Source organism: Muntiacus reevesi, chromosome 4, assembly GCF_963930625.1.
Source record: "Muntiacus reevesi chromosome 4, mMunRee1.1, whole genome shotgun sequence".
In the NCBI taxonomy this organism is placed as follows: Eukaryota; Metazoa; Chordata; class Mammalia; order Artiodactyla; family Cervidae; genus Muntiacus; species Muntiacus reevesi.
The window spans coordinates 158,895,133-158,909,882 of record NC_089252.1 but is presented as its reverse complement, the minus strand read 5'-3'; the positions used below and the strand labels follow the sequence as shown (position 1 = coordinate 158,909,882).

The 14,750-nt window shown below is 38.8% G+C and overlaps 1 protein-coding gene across 7 annotated transcripts in view; it reads left to right on the top strand.

Moving 5' to 3' along the window:
* The window catches only part of FRS2 (fibroblast growth factor receptor substrate 2), a 101,120-nt gene extending 93,549 nt beyond the window's left edge, over positions 1 to 7,571 (top strand). For 5 of the 7 annotated variants that reach the window (XM_065934648.1, XM_065934649.1, XM_065934651.1 and 2 more), the window contains 3 exons: positions 653 to 811; positions 1,160 to 1,323; positions 2,437 to 7,571. In XM_065934648.1, coding sequence (XP_065790720.1) covers positions 653 to 811; positions 1,160 to 1,323; positions 2,437 to 3,387 — 1,274 coding nt within the window. In that variant the 3' untranslated portion in view covers positions 3,388 to 7,571. The remainder of the gene's footprint in view (positions 1 to 652; positions 812 to 1,159; positions 1,324 to 2,436) is intronic. The other 2 variants (XR_010663070.1, XM_065934652.1) reach the window with 2 other exon arrangements.
* The last annotated feature ends 7,179 nt before the right edge of the window (positions 7,572 to 14,750 follow it).

Sequence of the window (14,750 nt, the reverse complement as noted above, 5' to 3'; positions counted from 1 at the left end):
AGATCCCCTGGAGGAGGGCATGGCAGCCCACTCCAGTATTCTTGCCTGGAAAATTACATGGACGGAGGAGCCTGACAGGCTACAGTCCATGGGGTTGCAAAAGAGTCGGACATGACTGAGTGACTTTCACTTTACTGTTACAACTTGAGAGAAAGAACTTAAACTTTGGAGTTAAGCAGAACATAGTTTTATTTTTTTGCCATCTACTTCTTGAAAGTCCTTGGACAAGTTGGGGAACCTCTTGCATCAAATTCCTTCTGTATCAGAGTGGAATGGTAATCCAATAATTAAACAAGGTAATGATTGTAAACCACAGAGCAAGCGCCTGTCAAATGGTGGATTCCTGTGGTAATGATAGGTTAGACTCCCCCTGCTGTTAGAAAGCAGACTAGAGAGAGTGTGCAAATCTTGTTTTTGCCTTCCTTATTTTGAGCCATCACCCATGGACAAACAAAAATTATTCTGTGAACTTTCTTTTGGGTTTGTGTTTTGAAACAGGAAATATAATTAATTTATCAGACATTTATTTGAAAGGCCTTTCATGCTGTTGGTGCACAAAATGCTTCCTTTATAATTTTGTTCTTTGACAAGTGCTCCTTTGTCTTTCTTAGATGTTGTGACCATGTTTTTTTCTTCTGGTTTATATTTGTAGGAATCTTTGCCTTTAAGTGCGCTCGTGCAGAAGAATTATTTAATATGTTACAAGAGATTATGCAGAATAATAGTATAAACGTAGTGGAGGAACCCGTGGTTGAAAGGAATAACCATCAGACAGAATTGGAAGTCCCTAGGACACCTCGAACACCTACAAGTAAGTGTCTATTTTCCCCTCTTCTATTATAAACTATAGACTATGGATATTTAATCTATACCATGTTAGAAATTACCATTGGCTAACATAAATATAGTAGTTATTAGTTTTGAAAAGCTGTTAGCTATAATTATAAACATTTTAAATATGAAAACACAAAGTGTTTCGTATTATTTTAAATGTTAGTGGAAAGTTAAAAGTGGAGGGAGGTGCTGTTCTGCTCCAGTTTCTTGTGTGCCTTACCAGAAACACCTCCTTAAAGCTCTCAGTGCTGATTGTATCCTCATTTATCTTTTTCTCTGTGCCCTACCCCTACATTCTTTCTTAAACCAATAAACGCAAACTCAGCTCCAGGGTTTGCTGCTCAGAACTTACCCAATGGATATCCCCGATATCCCTCGTTTGGAGATGCTTCATCCCACCCTTCCAGCAGACATCCTTCCGTGGGGAGTGCCCGCCTGCCCTCAGTAGGTGAAGAATCTACGCATCCTTTGCTGGTGGCTGAGGAACAAGTAAGCATGTGCTGCTGTCCCACGGTATTGTATGGGGTTAGAGTATTATCCTGCTAACACTTGAAGGTTTCAGTCAATTTGAATTTTAGTTGTCACTTTTGTATGTGACCTTTGTAGTGAAGTTTCAGAGGACAGAGCATATATTTGCTGACATATACCCAAATATGTACAGGTGTTGAGGGAAACTTAGCATTCCAGTTAAGTTTGTGGGTCCACAGGAGAGGTGCATCTATAGATGAAGATGGACAAAACTAATGGTCAGTTCTCTTACAATAACCTCAAAGGAAAGCTTTTTATATTACAGTTTTTGTAAATAGTGGACTACTAGCAGTAAGACAGATTTTGTTGTCAGTGTTTTTAACAGAGCAATTTAATATCCCCAACTATTTTCATTATAGGAATGATGTATCTGGTTGAACACTGTCTGTGTATTAATTAGTTGTACTTATCTTTTGTCAACAATATGACTGTTTATCATTAAGGAATTTTCACTTTTAAAATCCATCTTTGTACTTTTTACTTGTTAAATGAGTTTTTACTATAATTAAGTATCCCTCTTTTTGAGTTTTATTTTTTGAGTTTTTCAGACTTCTAAACATTTTATATTGTCTCCCCCAAATACCATGAGCTTTTCTAAGTAGTGATAATTTCCTACGAGGTGGAACCTATTTTATTTCTATGTATCTTACAGAACTCTTACTAAATCTAATAAGGTTTATCTCTTTATATAGTCAGATGATCTATAAATAATGATACATTTCTCTCTTCCTTTTTAATACTTGTTATTTCCCACTTCCAAATCAGGTTTTTAATGCACTGAATTTCTAGAACATCAAAGTAATAATCCCTGTTTGTTCCTGACTTTTTATAGAATGCTTATCATGTTTCACCGTCACATCTATTTTGAAGTAGTTATTCTTTTATCAAGCTAGGAAGACCTTTCTACATTTCTCCCACCTCCTCCCAACCTTTTTATTAGTAAAAAACAGGTACAAAAGCCTTGAAGAATATACTTAGAAAGTTAATAAAAATTAATTGATATAGTCGGGCAGATTTTTTGTTCTTTTTTTCTTTTCTTTTAAAAAAGCTACTCACTTTCCTGTTTTGTTTTAGGTACATACCTATGTCAACACTACAGGTGTGCAAGAAGAACGGAAAAACCGCACAAGTGTGCATGTCCCATTGGAGGCGAGAGTTTCTAATGCTGAAAGCAACACACCAAAAGAAGAGTCAAGTAATATTGAGGACAGGGACCCTCAGATTCTTCTTGAACCTGAAGGAGTTAAATTTGTCTTAGGACCAACACCAGTTCAGAAGCAATTAATGGAAAAAGAGAAACTGGAACAACTTGGAAGAGATCAAATCAGTGGAAGTGGTGCAAATAACACAGAATGGGACACTGGCTATGACAGTGATGAGCGGAGAGATGTGCCCTCTGTTAACAAACTGGTGTATGAAAATCTAAATGGCCTATCTCTCCCCAGTGCCTCAGGGTTCAGGAGAGGTCGTCTGCCGTCCACCAGTACCTCAGACACCCAGAATATCAACAACTCAGCTCAGAGAAGAACTGCATTGTTAAACTACGAAAATCTACCATCTTTGCCTCCTGTTTGGGAAGCCCGCAAGCTGAGTAGGGATGAAGATGACAACGTAGGACCAAAGACCCCATCTCTGAACGGCTACCATAACAGTCTAGACCCAATGCATAACTATGTCAACACAGAGAACGTAACGGTGCCGGCAAGTGCTCACAAAATAGAGTACTCGAGGCGTCGGGACTGCACGCCGACGGTCTTTAACTTTGATATCAGACGCCCCAGTTTGGAACACAGGCAGCTCAATTACATCCAGGTTGACCTGGAAGGCGGCAGTGACTCTGACAACCCTCAAACTCCCAAAACGCCGACCACCCCCCTCCCACAGACCCCCACCAGGCGCACAGAGCTGTACGCCGTGATCGACATCGAGAGGACTGCCGCTATGTCCAGTCTGCAGAAAGCGCTGCCACGAGATGATGGCACAGCTAGGAAAACCAGACACAATAGTACTGATCTGCCCATGTGAGCCCTGGAAAGCATTTACATTATTTGCACCTTTGTGAAGTTTTTTTTAAAAAAAAATGAAGATGCAAGTGCTTCATTTTTATTTCTAAACACTAACTCCTTTTATAGACTGATAGAAAAATTTTTTTCTGAATATTTCATGTGCTTCTTTAAAGGGAATTAATGTAGAGCAGGTACTCATAAAAGAACACTAATTTCATTATATACTACTCATTACTGTCCAGCAGCATTCCCATTTTCACAGTGCCTATTTAAAATGAGAGTTGAAGTGAGTGACGGGCTGGTCGATTTTTATCAAGATTCTGAACTCATGTATATCATTCATGTGTAAGTCATGGTTGGCATTTGAAACAGAGCCTCTTGATAACGTGCATTGCTAACAGATAACTGTAGCTTTGAAAGTACTATTTGTAGATTCACTATTCATGGTATGTGGCCTCCAGCATGTAACGTGAGGAATCCTTTATTTCATTAATTGTAGGCTTTTTGACTTGAGCCAAAACATATGTAATGGAAATAGAAGTACCATACCTCCTGTGTACCAGTCAGTTCCTTTGCCTTCAGCATTTCTAGAAAGTTCTACGTTCGTGAACATGGTGTCCCATTGGTGTGTTGAAAGGCAGGAAAGAGATGAGATTTTCTGTTTCATCATCTCATGATGTCATTTGAAGGGCATGCCCAAGTATCTTAATCAGAATTATAAATAGGCTCAAGAATCAGTCTCAGGTCACTTTATCCAAAAACATTTGAAAAATCTGAACCATGATCTCTTGAAAGTTTCTCTCCTACAGATTATTTACAGTAACATTGTTCTCTGGAGGCATTTGTGCCATTAGATTACCATTTACCTTCAGTTTTTCCTTTGGTGTTTGGGATGTCTAACTTTGTTGCTTCATGTCTTTTTCAATTTAAAATGTTTGAGTTTGTATATAGTTTTGAAATTGGTATGTGTTCATTGTTGTTTAGTTTGCATTTTTGTCCAATTGTGGTTTTGAAGGTTCATTTGGAACTTAACTGTTATTCTATAACAGGGTTGCCCTTGTCCAGTATTTATTTATATGCTGTTTACTTTTCATGTTGATAAAAGCATTCTCTCAATTTTAAATTTCACTTGTGTCCATAGGTGATCTCTTAAGCAGCTGAGAAGAGAGGAAAAAAAAAAGCAAGTACTTTTAACATGCAGAGTTCCCTGAAGGTACTGTGTTTTCCCGTGGGCGCTCTCCCAGCACTTTAGCAGTGGTTCCCTCGGTCACGTGGCTGCAGCTACACTTTGCCCACTGTACTGCTCCTCGGCGCTGCTGTCCTTTCACTCAGTGATTTTGGTTATCCCTTGATTTTAATAGCGTGTTAAAATTATTGCCAGCATAGCAGGTACAGTGGAAGTCTTACAGCAATGAGATTGTGTCATAATTTAGGATTGAAAATGAAGTTTATATAAACTGATTATAGAGTTCATATGTCTAGCTCTTGGAAAGTCAAGAATTTTCCAGTTTCCCAAATCCTAGAGAAACAAGAGAAGGTAGAGTGGAAAGAAGGTTGGATAACCTTGCAAAATATGTCACCATTTCCTCTAAATACGAGGAAGTTTCTGAGATTATGATCTGGATTTATCAGATGTAACTAAGCTTAATTTAGCATGAAAAAGTTTCAGTCATATAGCAGCCAACCTGTCCCATAAATGCCCTAATTATGGGACAGTGAGTGGATTAGCAAAATAATAGGGTGGGACCATTATAAAGAAAATAAATTATTAAAGGTGTCTTTATCATTTTCAGTGCCATTGGTTTATGTGCATAGCAGAATTTTTTTTTCTGTGAATTTGGTGCTTACTAAAGTGGTCACTGTTCTCTAAAAAGAGTGCAGTGGTGTAGCAGGTGTGCAGCTTCCCTTTCATGTATCGTTCCACCTGTGCTTTCTTCTGAGTAGATTGCTAATTGTGCCAAATTTATGTGATGATCTTTGTAACGCGGAATAAGAACTATGACGGAACCAGTGCATATGGTTTTCTCGGAAACAAGCAGTCAAGACAGAACGTTAACCTCCAAACGAAAGGGCTGACCTATTTACTTATTTTGGAGGTTGGGTACTTTTTTTTTTTCTTTCTTTCTCTCAGCCTTTTCATTTTTCCTTCCAGATGCTGATTAATTTTTATATTTTTTAAGCAACTATAATATAACCATTGCAGTTTATGCTTTAAATACTGTGTGCTTTAAAATTGAAAACGGGACCAATTTGTCTGTTAAGAATTTGATTTTTAGGTACTATGAGTATTAGGGAAGATGTATACAACTGGTATTAATTTCTAGATATCTCTGGAAATCCCGTGTCCCTATTTAATAAAAAGTAATGTAGAACACTACTTGTCCTTTGCTGTAGTCTAGTAATGGGCATTAAGCTCTGTTCTGGAAGAATGTACCAATTACTTGGTACATTTTAGAATGAGATATTTTATTGGGATATAATTGTGGCCATATGTTTCAGATTTTCTGAGACAGACCTAGTTTTAGATACTCTGTTCTGTTGATAGATCATGTGATCCCACTTTCTGGCTTTGGAAATATAATCATTGATCATGTGTTTTCTCCCTAATGGAATCCTCTTATCTGTATGGATCATAGTAGCTTTTATCCCAGACCACGGTTGGAAACTGATATGGGTATAACATGTGTTTTTTTCTCAGTGTATTTTATTTCCCAGGTTCATCTTCCTTTAAAAATGAAAATATGGTGCCTTCCCTCCCTCCAGGAAGATTGGCAAATAGTTCCTTTTATTTTCTGCTGCTGTGGAGTGATGAGACATGCACTTTACTTTTGAAGACTCAGCAAAAAGCTTTTCACTTCTCAGTATATCCAGAATAGATCACATTTGGGACTTAAGAAAATTTGCCAAGCAATCTTTGTTTTTATAGATATTAATGTTGACCCCACAGTTCAATAAGTTAAGCTAGTGTTTATCACACCCCCTCCCAAAAAATCTGTGGCACAACATATAAAAATGTACCTCAATAATGTTCTATTAAAAATGGGACAGGGGCCTTATGTTTTCATAATTTCCCAATAATGTGCCACCATATTTTTGCCTCAAGGTAAAGGTTTTAGCAGGCTAAAAAATACATCCCATTTCCCCTTGTGCTGTTCCTAACCCATAATGTCCAAGTGTTTGTGCAATGTGTAGTGTGTGTGTATAAATATATATGTATATTCACATATACATATATATATATATATGTATATCTCCTTGAAACAGACATACCATCAGAGACAACATTCAGAAGTAACTAATGTATTGGCATCTTTTTCTTATCTCTGATATGTGAGGTATATGGTACTAAATTACCTTTTCCCTGATGTTTGCCAAATTTGAATAAAGGCTTTGGTACGAAATCATAGAATGTATAGAAAATGTTTTTGGCTTGAAAAACTAACACATATTTTATGACATACCATAATATACTCTGCCCAAACCAGCACCCTGTCTTTGCTCTTCTTTACATCCCCCTTCCCTATCCCTACTTCCTCATTTTTTTGGTATAAAAATTCTCTTGTAGCATCATTACAATTGCAGTTCTATGACGATTGGATAATAACAGCATGGAAACAGACTGGTATTAATAGTACAGTAGTCACCAGTGTGCCACATTTGCATTAGTAAATGCAAAATATACATTTTATAAAGGACAAATTTTGTGTTATGTTCTTATTTTCATTACATTGTATAATATTGTAAGATTATTGTATGTCCTAATTTGCATTATAAATGTTTTTTTCCTACGTAAAGGCATAAATATAGCAACTTTGTATAAAGGTAGCTTATTAGATTTTTGATTTTGTATTTTATAAAAAAATTGTCTAACAGTGGGACTACCATTGCCAAATTGTACATGAAATATGAATTTTACCCCTTATGGTTAATTTCATTTATAAACATTCCATATTTCTCTAATAAGACATAAGTGATACTGTACTATGCATAAATGGTATTTTAATGCTGTTTCATATCAGCATTTTAAATTTTGGTTTGCATTTTTAATATTGGCAAAATTTACCACTGTTGATTAAACCTTGTTGTATATGTAACAACATCTTTTGCCCTTTTGCCCTCCCCACCCTTGTTCTCTATTTCTCCCTGTCAGTGCCAACTTCATACATTTTGTAGCATGGCAATAAAATATAACTTTTACACTGAGGCCAAGTGTGGCTTTTTGGAGGATATGGAGATGGGAGGAGTGCCCTCTAGTTGTGCTTTGCATATGACTTTCTGCCACATAAACCAGGTTTCCAGGCATGAGGAAATTATCTCGTATATGATGTGAACATGCTTTTAAAGGCAAGTGTGAATGTTGCTTTTAAGCTTAATTTTTATCCTTAACTAATTTTTTATCTTTGGAAAAGTCAGAGTTCTGGAAGTACAATCAAACCTTTATTAACTGGAGTACTTAAAGAATGAGCTAATAACTGAATTTATTTCAACAAGGGCTAAGCAACACATTTTTTAAATCCTTATTTATTGTAGAGTATTAGTATACTGTCCTAAAAATTATATGTAAAATATGGTTTCATCTTAGGTTATTTAGGATCTTGCAATGCCTTACTGTTGTCATTCTGGCATAAATTCCCATGACGAGGTACTCAAGTTGATACTGGAAGCTGAGCTTGACTATACAACTAACATTAAGCATTCATGCAAAAGTGCTTTGTTTAATAAAATCTGATCAGAGTTCTTATGGTTACTTTCCCCTTATTGCCGAAAGTAGATTGCAATAAAACCCCAATAAAAGTTTGGTTGGATACCTGTTTAAAGTTTCACTGTATTTATACTTCACACGTTTCTTGAGACTTTATGATAAGAGGTTTTTTATTTCTTAGTCTCATATCACCACCTCCATTTTCAAAGTGAACATATAATGGGTCAAGGATTATGTTTCAAAGTGAAATGAAATTTTAAGTATTTGCCAGACTCTCAAGAACTTTTATCTTCTTGGGTCATTCAAACTAGTAGTTCTTAGGCTGGGATTCCAAACCTTTGGTCACCTAGTGGCACTGTAAAGCCTACCTGGGTACAACTCAAGATGCAGATCATTTAAATAGTAAAGGGAGCAGACAGACAAGTCCACAGACCATCAGGTGCCTACTATGTACCAGACACCGTGGAACACACAGATCGGTTTAAGATGTGTCAGAGACCACATCTTACTTAGGTATCTTGGGTATTCTCAGAAATTAAAAACTTTTTTGGATTATTTCTGTATTTTTCATTTGAGTTCCTTTGAAGATAATAACTATTCACATGTTCTTGTTTAATGAATAAGCACAAACTAGGCCCAGTGTTAGTAATGAAGATGGTTAATTCTTGTTCTCAAAAGAATCTGTAGTTTAGAACAGCCCTTCTAACTGGAGGCAGTGCCCTTCCTTTCCCCAGAGAAATAAACCCTAAGATATTAATTATATATAAAAGATTACAATCTCTCTGATACCTCTAGAATAACACTAGCTATATACCTTAGGAGAATTGGAAAAAAAAAATTACTCCAATTCTTAATTTGTGATAAAGGCACATAAAAAGGAAAGGCATATAACTCAGCCCGAGAATGAAGGTTTTTAAGAAAATTTTGAAGAAGGTAATCCTTGAAGTGTTTGATGAGAGTTTTTACAGATTAGGGCAGGGTGGAGAGGATATCTTGTGCGTGTGTGAGTTGCTCAGTCATGTCGACTCTCTGCGACCCCATAGACTGCACAGCCCACCAGGCTGTTCTGTCCATGGGATTCTCCAGGCAAGGATACTGAAGTGGGTTGCCATTTCCTTCTCCGAGGATATCTTAGGGAGAAGAAATACCCAGTGCAAAGCACAGAGGTGTAGAAAGATCACAGTGTTCAGTGATGGCAAAGATTCCATTTGCTTGGAGCATAGAGTGCAAAGGCAGCTTTGTGGGCATAGAGAAGGGAGAAATTAGAGACATCCCATAGATTTAGAATGCAAGAGTTTTTGTCTTACTCTAAGTCAGGTGAGAGAATTTGAAGGATTTTAAACATTGGAGAAACAACATTTTATAAAAATGACTCTGACATCAACATGAAGGATACAGGAGAAGACATGACATTTTAATAATGGAAGGAGACTAAAATGGAGGTAAAACTGGATAAATGCTTTTTCAAAGGTATTTTTAAAGGAGTTTTGAGGTTATGTGCTGCTCTGCAACAAGCCATTTGGCTTAAAGCAACAAATCATGTTATTCTCACATTGCTATAGATCAGAGTAGGCAGGCTTATGGAACCCACCCCAAATTACAAAACTAATATATGGAAGGGTTGAAACCCAAACCTATGCAGCCTGGTTCCTGAAATTTTGAGTGTTCAGCCCCTGGAGGCACAAGGGTGACGCCAAATAACACAGTAAAGGAGGAAAAGTAAAAAACACGTGCACTGGAGAAAGGACAAATTGCTGGGAGTCCCCGTGTAGGGCGCTGCTTCTGGCTGTCTCTGGCCTCCACTGCACAGGTGGCAAAGCCTGCCTCCTAGTTCCCATCCAAAAGCCCCTAAATTGCTCCTCCCCAGTGTCGCCTTCAGGGACCAGCAGGGAAGGAGCCCTGGGTTCTCCATCACTCATAGTCTCAGGCTTGCCTGCCAGAGGACATCATAATCTGTATTTCCACATAGGTGATTTTGCCCATAATAAAAACAGCTGCTTTCGATATTGTGCAGGTATCTTACCTTCTTGTATTGTAACTCTTCTCATTCCAGTGTGTGATTTGAAATCTTCTGGTTGAGGTGCATTTCCTGAAAGAAGAGCAAACTTTCCCACAAAGAACACAAAACTCATGGTCGATTTAAAATAATTTGTCCAATCTGAACATCCCTTTTCATGATGGACCTTGGAAAGAGTGTAAACTGGGGTCAGCAACATTTTCCTGTAAAACATTAGATAGTAAATGTTTCAGGCTTTATGGGCTACAGTTCGTCACAACTCCTTCCATTGTATAACTGTTGTGGTGTTCAGTATAAAAATGAATTTGCTTGTGTTTCAACCAAGGTTTATGGACATCAAAATATAAATTTCTTATAATTTTAATGCATCACAACAGTTTTTATGTTTCCAATCATTTAAAAACGTAAAAACCATTCTTAACTCTCTGGTCATACAAAATCAGGTGGCAGGTTAGATCTGGCTCCCAGTGGTTTCTCAATCCCTGGGTAAACTGACCCTCTTAGCATGCATCTCAAAGGTAGAAAAGATTAAAAATTGAAAGCAGCTATCAATGTTAACTATTACCAAAATACAAGAACTTGATAAGAGATCAACCAAAGGGAGAAAAAGGTATCAGATGCAAAGCTAAACATTATTTTTAAGCACAAAAATTTTGTTTTAAATGTCCTAGGGGGTCAACTTAGAGAAAGTATAAAATTATTCTTAATAAATGGGGATATTTGGGATTGATTTTGCTCTCTACCAAGCCATTATGTAAAAGGATATTAGTCATCTCTACAGCTGTGTGTTGTGCAGAGGGGGGAATGAGTGAAAGGCAAAACCTCTTCAAAGTGAGCAAGCAGGACAAAAATAAATGTCTCCATCAGAGCTCACAAGACCTTGTCCCGGACCGTCCAATTAAAAACAGCATTTGGACTTCCTGCCAATGCTGGGGACATGAGTTCAATTCCTCATCCAGGAACATTTCACATGCCGGAGAGCAACTACTGCTGAGCCAGTGAGTTCTATAGCCCATGCTCGCAACAAAAGGAGCCATGGCAATGAGAAGCCTGCACACTGCAACTCGGGAGTAGTCCTTGCACACAGTAATGAAGACCCAGCGTGACCAAAACTAATTAAACCAGCATTTTATAATTTAATAAAAGAAATGTAGGTCTTCATCTTAATAATGTTTAAAATAGCAATATTATTTAGAAAGATGATGGTAAATTTTTTAAAAAGCTCAAAAAGTTGAAAGTGGTTGCTTCTGGGGAGAGGAATCAATGCTGATGGTGAATTACGTTTTCCATTATTAGTTACAGAGCCTAAGCTTGCTCTGCTTGCAAGCCAGTTAATCTGGTAATGAGGCTGTTGAGGCAAGGAATAATGACTTTAATTGGAAAGCTAGCAGACCAAGAAGACAAACGAGTGTCTCAAAAAACCATCCTCCCTGAGTCCAAATTCAGGCTTTTTAAAGTAAACCTGAAATGGCCTATACAATATTTCAAAGGGGCTTAATTTAAGCCTGCTTCTGGGGGCTGTTCTGATCCATATAAGGGCAATTGGCAAGGCTTTATCCCAAGTTAAGTTGGTCTCTTGACATATTTTAGCAAAGCTCCTTTTTAATGTATAATTCATTTTCTTGGTTTTTCCTTTAAATTGTGGTCTCCAGGGTGAATGTAGCTTCTAGTTAATTTGCAGTTCTCTAGACATCTATTTCTGCTTTATTGACTATGCCAAAGCCTTTATGTGGACCACAATAAATTGTGGAAAATTCTGAAAGAGATGGGAATACCAGACCACCTGACCTGCCTCTTGAGAAACCTGTATGCGGGTCAGGAAGCAACAGTTAGAACTGGACATGGAACAACAGACTGGTTCCAAATTGGGAAAGGAGTACATCAAGGGTGTATATTGCCACCCTGCTTATTTAACTTATATGCAGAATACGTCATGAGAAATGTTGGGCTGGAGGAAGTACAAGCTGGAATCAAGATTGCTGGGAGAAATCAATAACCTCAGATATGCAGATGACACCACCCTTATGGCAGAAAGTGAAGAAGAACTAAAGATCCTCTTGATGAAAGTGAGAGGAGAGTGAAAAAGTTGGCTTAAGGCTCAACATTCGGAAAACGAACATAATGGCATCCGATCCCATAATTTCATGGCAAATAGATGGGGAAACAGTGGCTGACTTTATTTTTCTGAGCTCCAAAATCACTGCAGATGGTGATTGCAGCCATGAAATTAAGACAGTTACTCCTTGGAAGGAAAGTTATGACCAACCTAGACAACATACCAAAAAGGAGAGACATTACTTTGTCAACAAAGGTCCGTCTAGTCAAGGCTATGGTTTTTCCAGTGGTCATGTATGGATGTGAGAGTTGGTCTGTAAAGAAAGCTGAGCACCAAAGAATTGATGCTTTTGAACTGTGGTGTTGGAGAAGACTCGAGAGTCCCTTGGATTGCAAGGAGATCCAACCAGTCCATCCTAAAGGAGATCCGTCCTGGGTGTTCATTGGAAGGACTGATGTTGAAGCTGAAACTCCAATACTTTGGCCACCTGATGCGAACAGCTGACTCATTGGCAAAGACCCTGATGCTGGGAGGGATTGGGGGTAGGAGGAGAAGGGGATGACAGAGGATGAGATGGTTGGGTGGCATCACCAATTTGATGGACATGAGTTTGGGTGGACTTCGGGAGTTGGTGATGGACAGGGAGGCCTGGCATGCTGCGGTTCATGGGGTCCCAAAGAGTTGGACACGACTGAGTGACTGAACTGGAGACACTGGTTGGCTTATGCTCGAGACAAAAGCAGGCCCGTCATCACACTGAAGGGAGTTAGGCAGTCCAGATTGGGGGGTAATTTTCATCAGAGGGCCTTTACCACTTCGGAAGCTTTTTCTGTCCCTCTACCCGTCCTCAAAAAGGGTCCACAGATACTAGCAGGTATCTAAAATTTCCTACAGTTTGAGGCATTTGAGTCAAGTTTGCCAGATCTCAGTGGGGCAGGTTCCTCTGTGTTGGGTTCCTGTCTGAGGAGGTCTGACAGCAGTCTTTGGATTATTTTTAGCACAAATCATGCAATTTTGAGTGATTGCTGGATGGTCCTCTGTAGGTTACACCTCATTATGTATTTTTGATTTCTGAATCCATTGTAAGGAGGCATCTCTCCCATAATGCTTACTATTACACATGCGCTGCAGCATAGTATCCAAGAGGGCCTCAGGAGTCAAAATAATTCCTTGTGCATGACATTTCCAGCCAGGTGGGGTATGATCAAGAGTGAACCCCTGCTCTTTGGCCCTCTCCTTGTCCTTTTCTGAATACATTGATTGGTATTTTGACAAATCAATCTGTGGGAGAAGTGATGCTATCATGGCAACGGATGGAGGGATATTCCCCAGAGTTTGAATGAACACCCTGAGACTTGTGCCTTGTCTCTCGTGGACATACAATTTGAAAGGTTTCTTTAAGTCTGGCAGTCCCAAACCAGGGCTGAGACAAGCTTTGTTTTCATTGTTTCCAAGACTTTCTGGCACCGTGTAATCCAAGTAGGGGCTCAAAATCCTGTCCCTTTAAAGCCTCAGAGAAGGGTTTTACTAGGAGTCCATAGTTTGGTATCCAAATCTGACAGACTCCTGCCATTCCCAGAAACCTCAGCTGTCTGTGAGTCTTGCCTGCAATTGCCTGTTTTTTTATCAGGCAAAAGACTTGTCACTGTCCTTGGGAAAGGACAAAACCTAGGTATGTGAATTGTTGATTATACACTTGGGCCTTTTTCTGGAAAAACTTATATCCACAATTCCAGATAATCCAGGGTTCTTATGGTGTTTTGTAGACAACTTATATGCAGGGCTTGCTATGAGCAAATCGTCCACATATTGGAGTAAGAGTCCTTCATCCAACATGAAGTTTCTAAGGTCCCTAGCTAGCATTTCCCCAAACAAGGCAGGAGAAATCGTAAATTCTTAAGGCAGGACTGTCCAACAATACTGTTGGACTACCTGTGTTTCTGGGTCCCGCCCTGAGTCCTGGGTGAAAAGCAAACAGCTGCTGTGATTTTCCTGTAATAGGATTGCAAAATAAAAAAGCATTTTTCAATCCCCAAACTGAGAACCAGCTGTATTCTCCTGGAATTGTTGTAAGCAGGGTGTATAGGTTAGGTACTACAGGGTGCAAATCTTGGACTATTTCATTAACAGCCCTCAAGTCTTGGACAAAGCAATACTCAACTCAATTTGGCTTTTTGACCAGGAGGATAGGTATGTTATCCAGGAACCTGGAAGGTTTAATCAGTCCTGTTTTCAAAAACTTTTTGAGAACTGGCTTAATTCCCTTTGGGGCCACTTGTCTCAGAGGGTATAGTTTTAGGTTTGGTATCCCAGAGTCCCTTTATGCCAGCACTTGTACTGGCCATGGACTTGCATTGGCCATGTGTGTTTTGGTCTTCCCTGGGGTGCCATCAGCCCACAATTCCTTTTATTGCTTTCTTGCTTATTCTTTAGCCTTGTGCAATCTTTTTCCCAATGTTCTTCCTCCTTACAGTAAGTGCACTGTTTCTTCCCTGATGGTGACTCACCTCTCTTTGGGTTACTGGCCTTCCAGGAATCCAATGCAGCTGCCAAAAAAGTAGCATTCCATCCTGCATTCTCTTGCTTCTGCTGTTGTGCCCTACCACA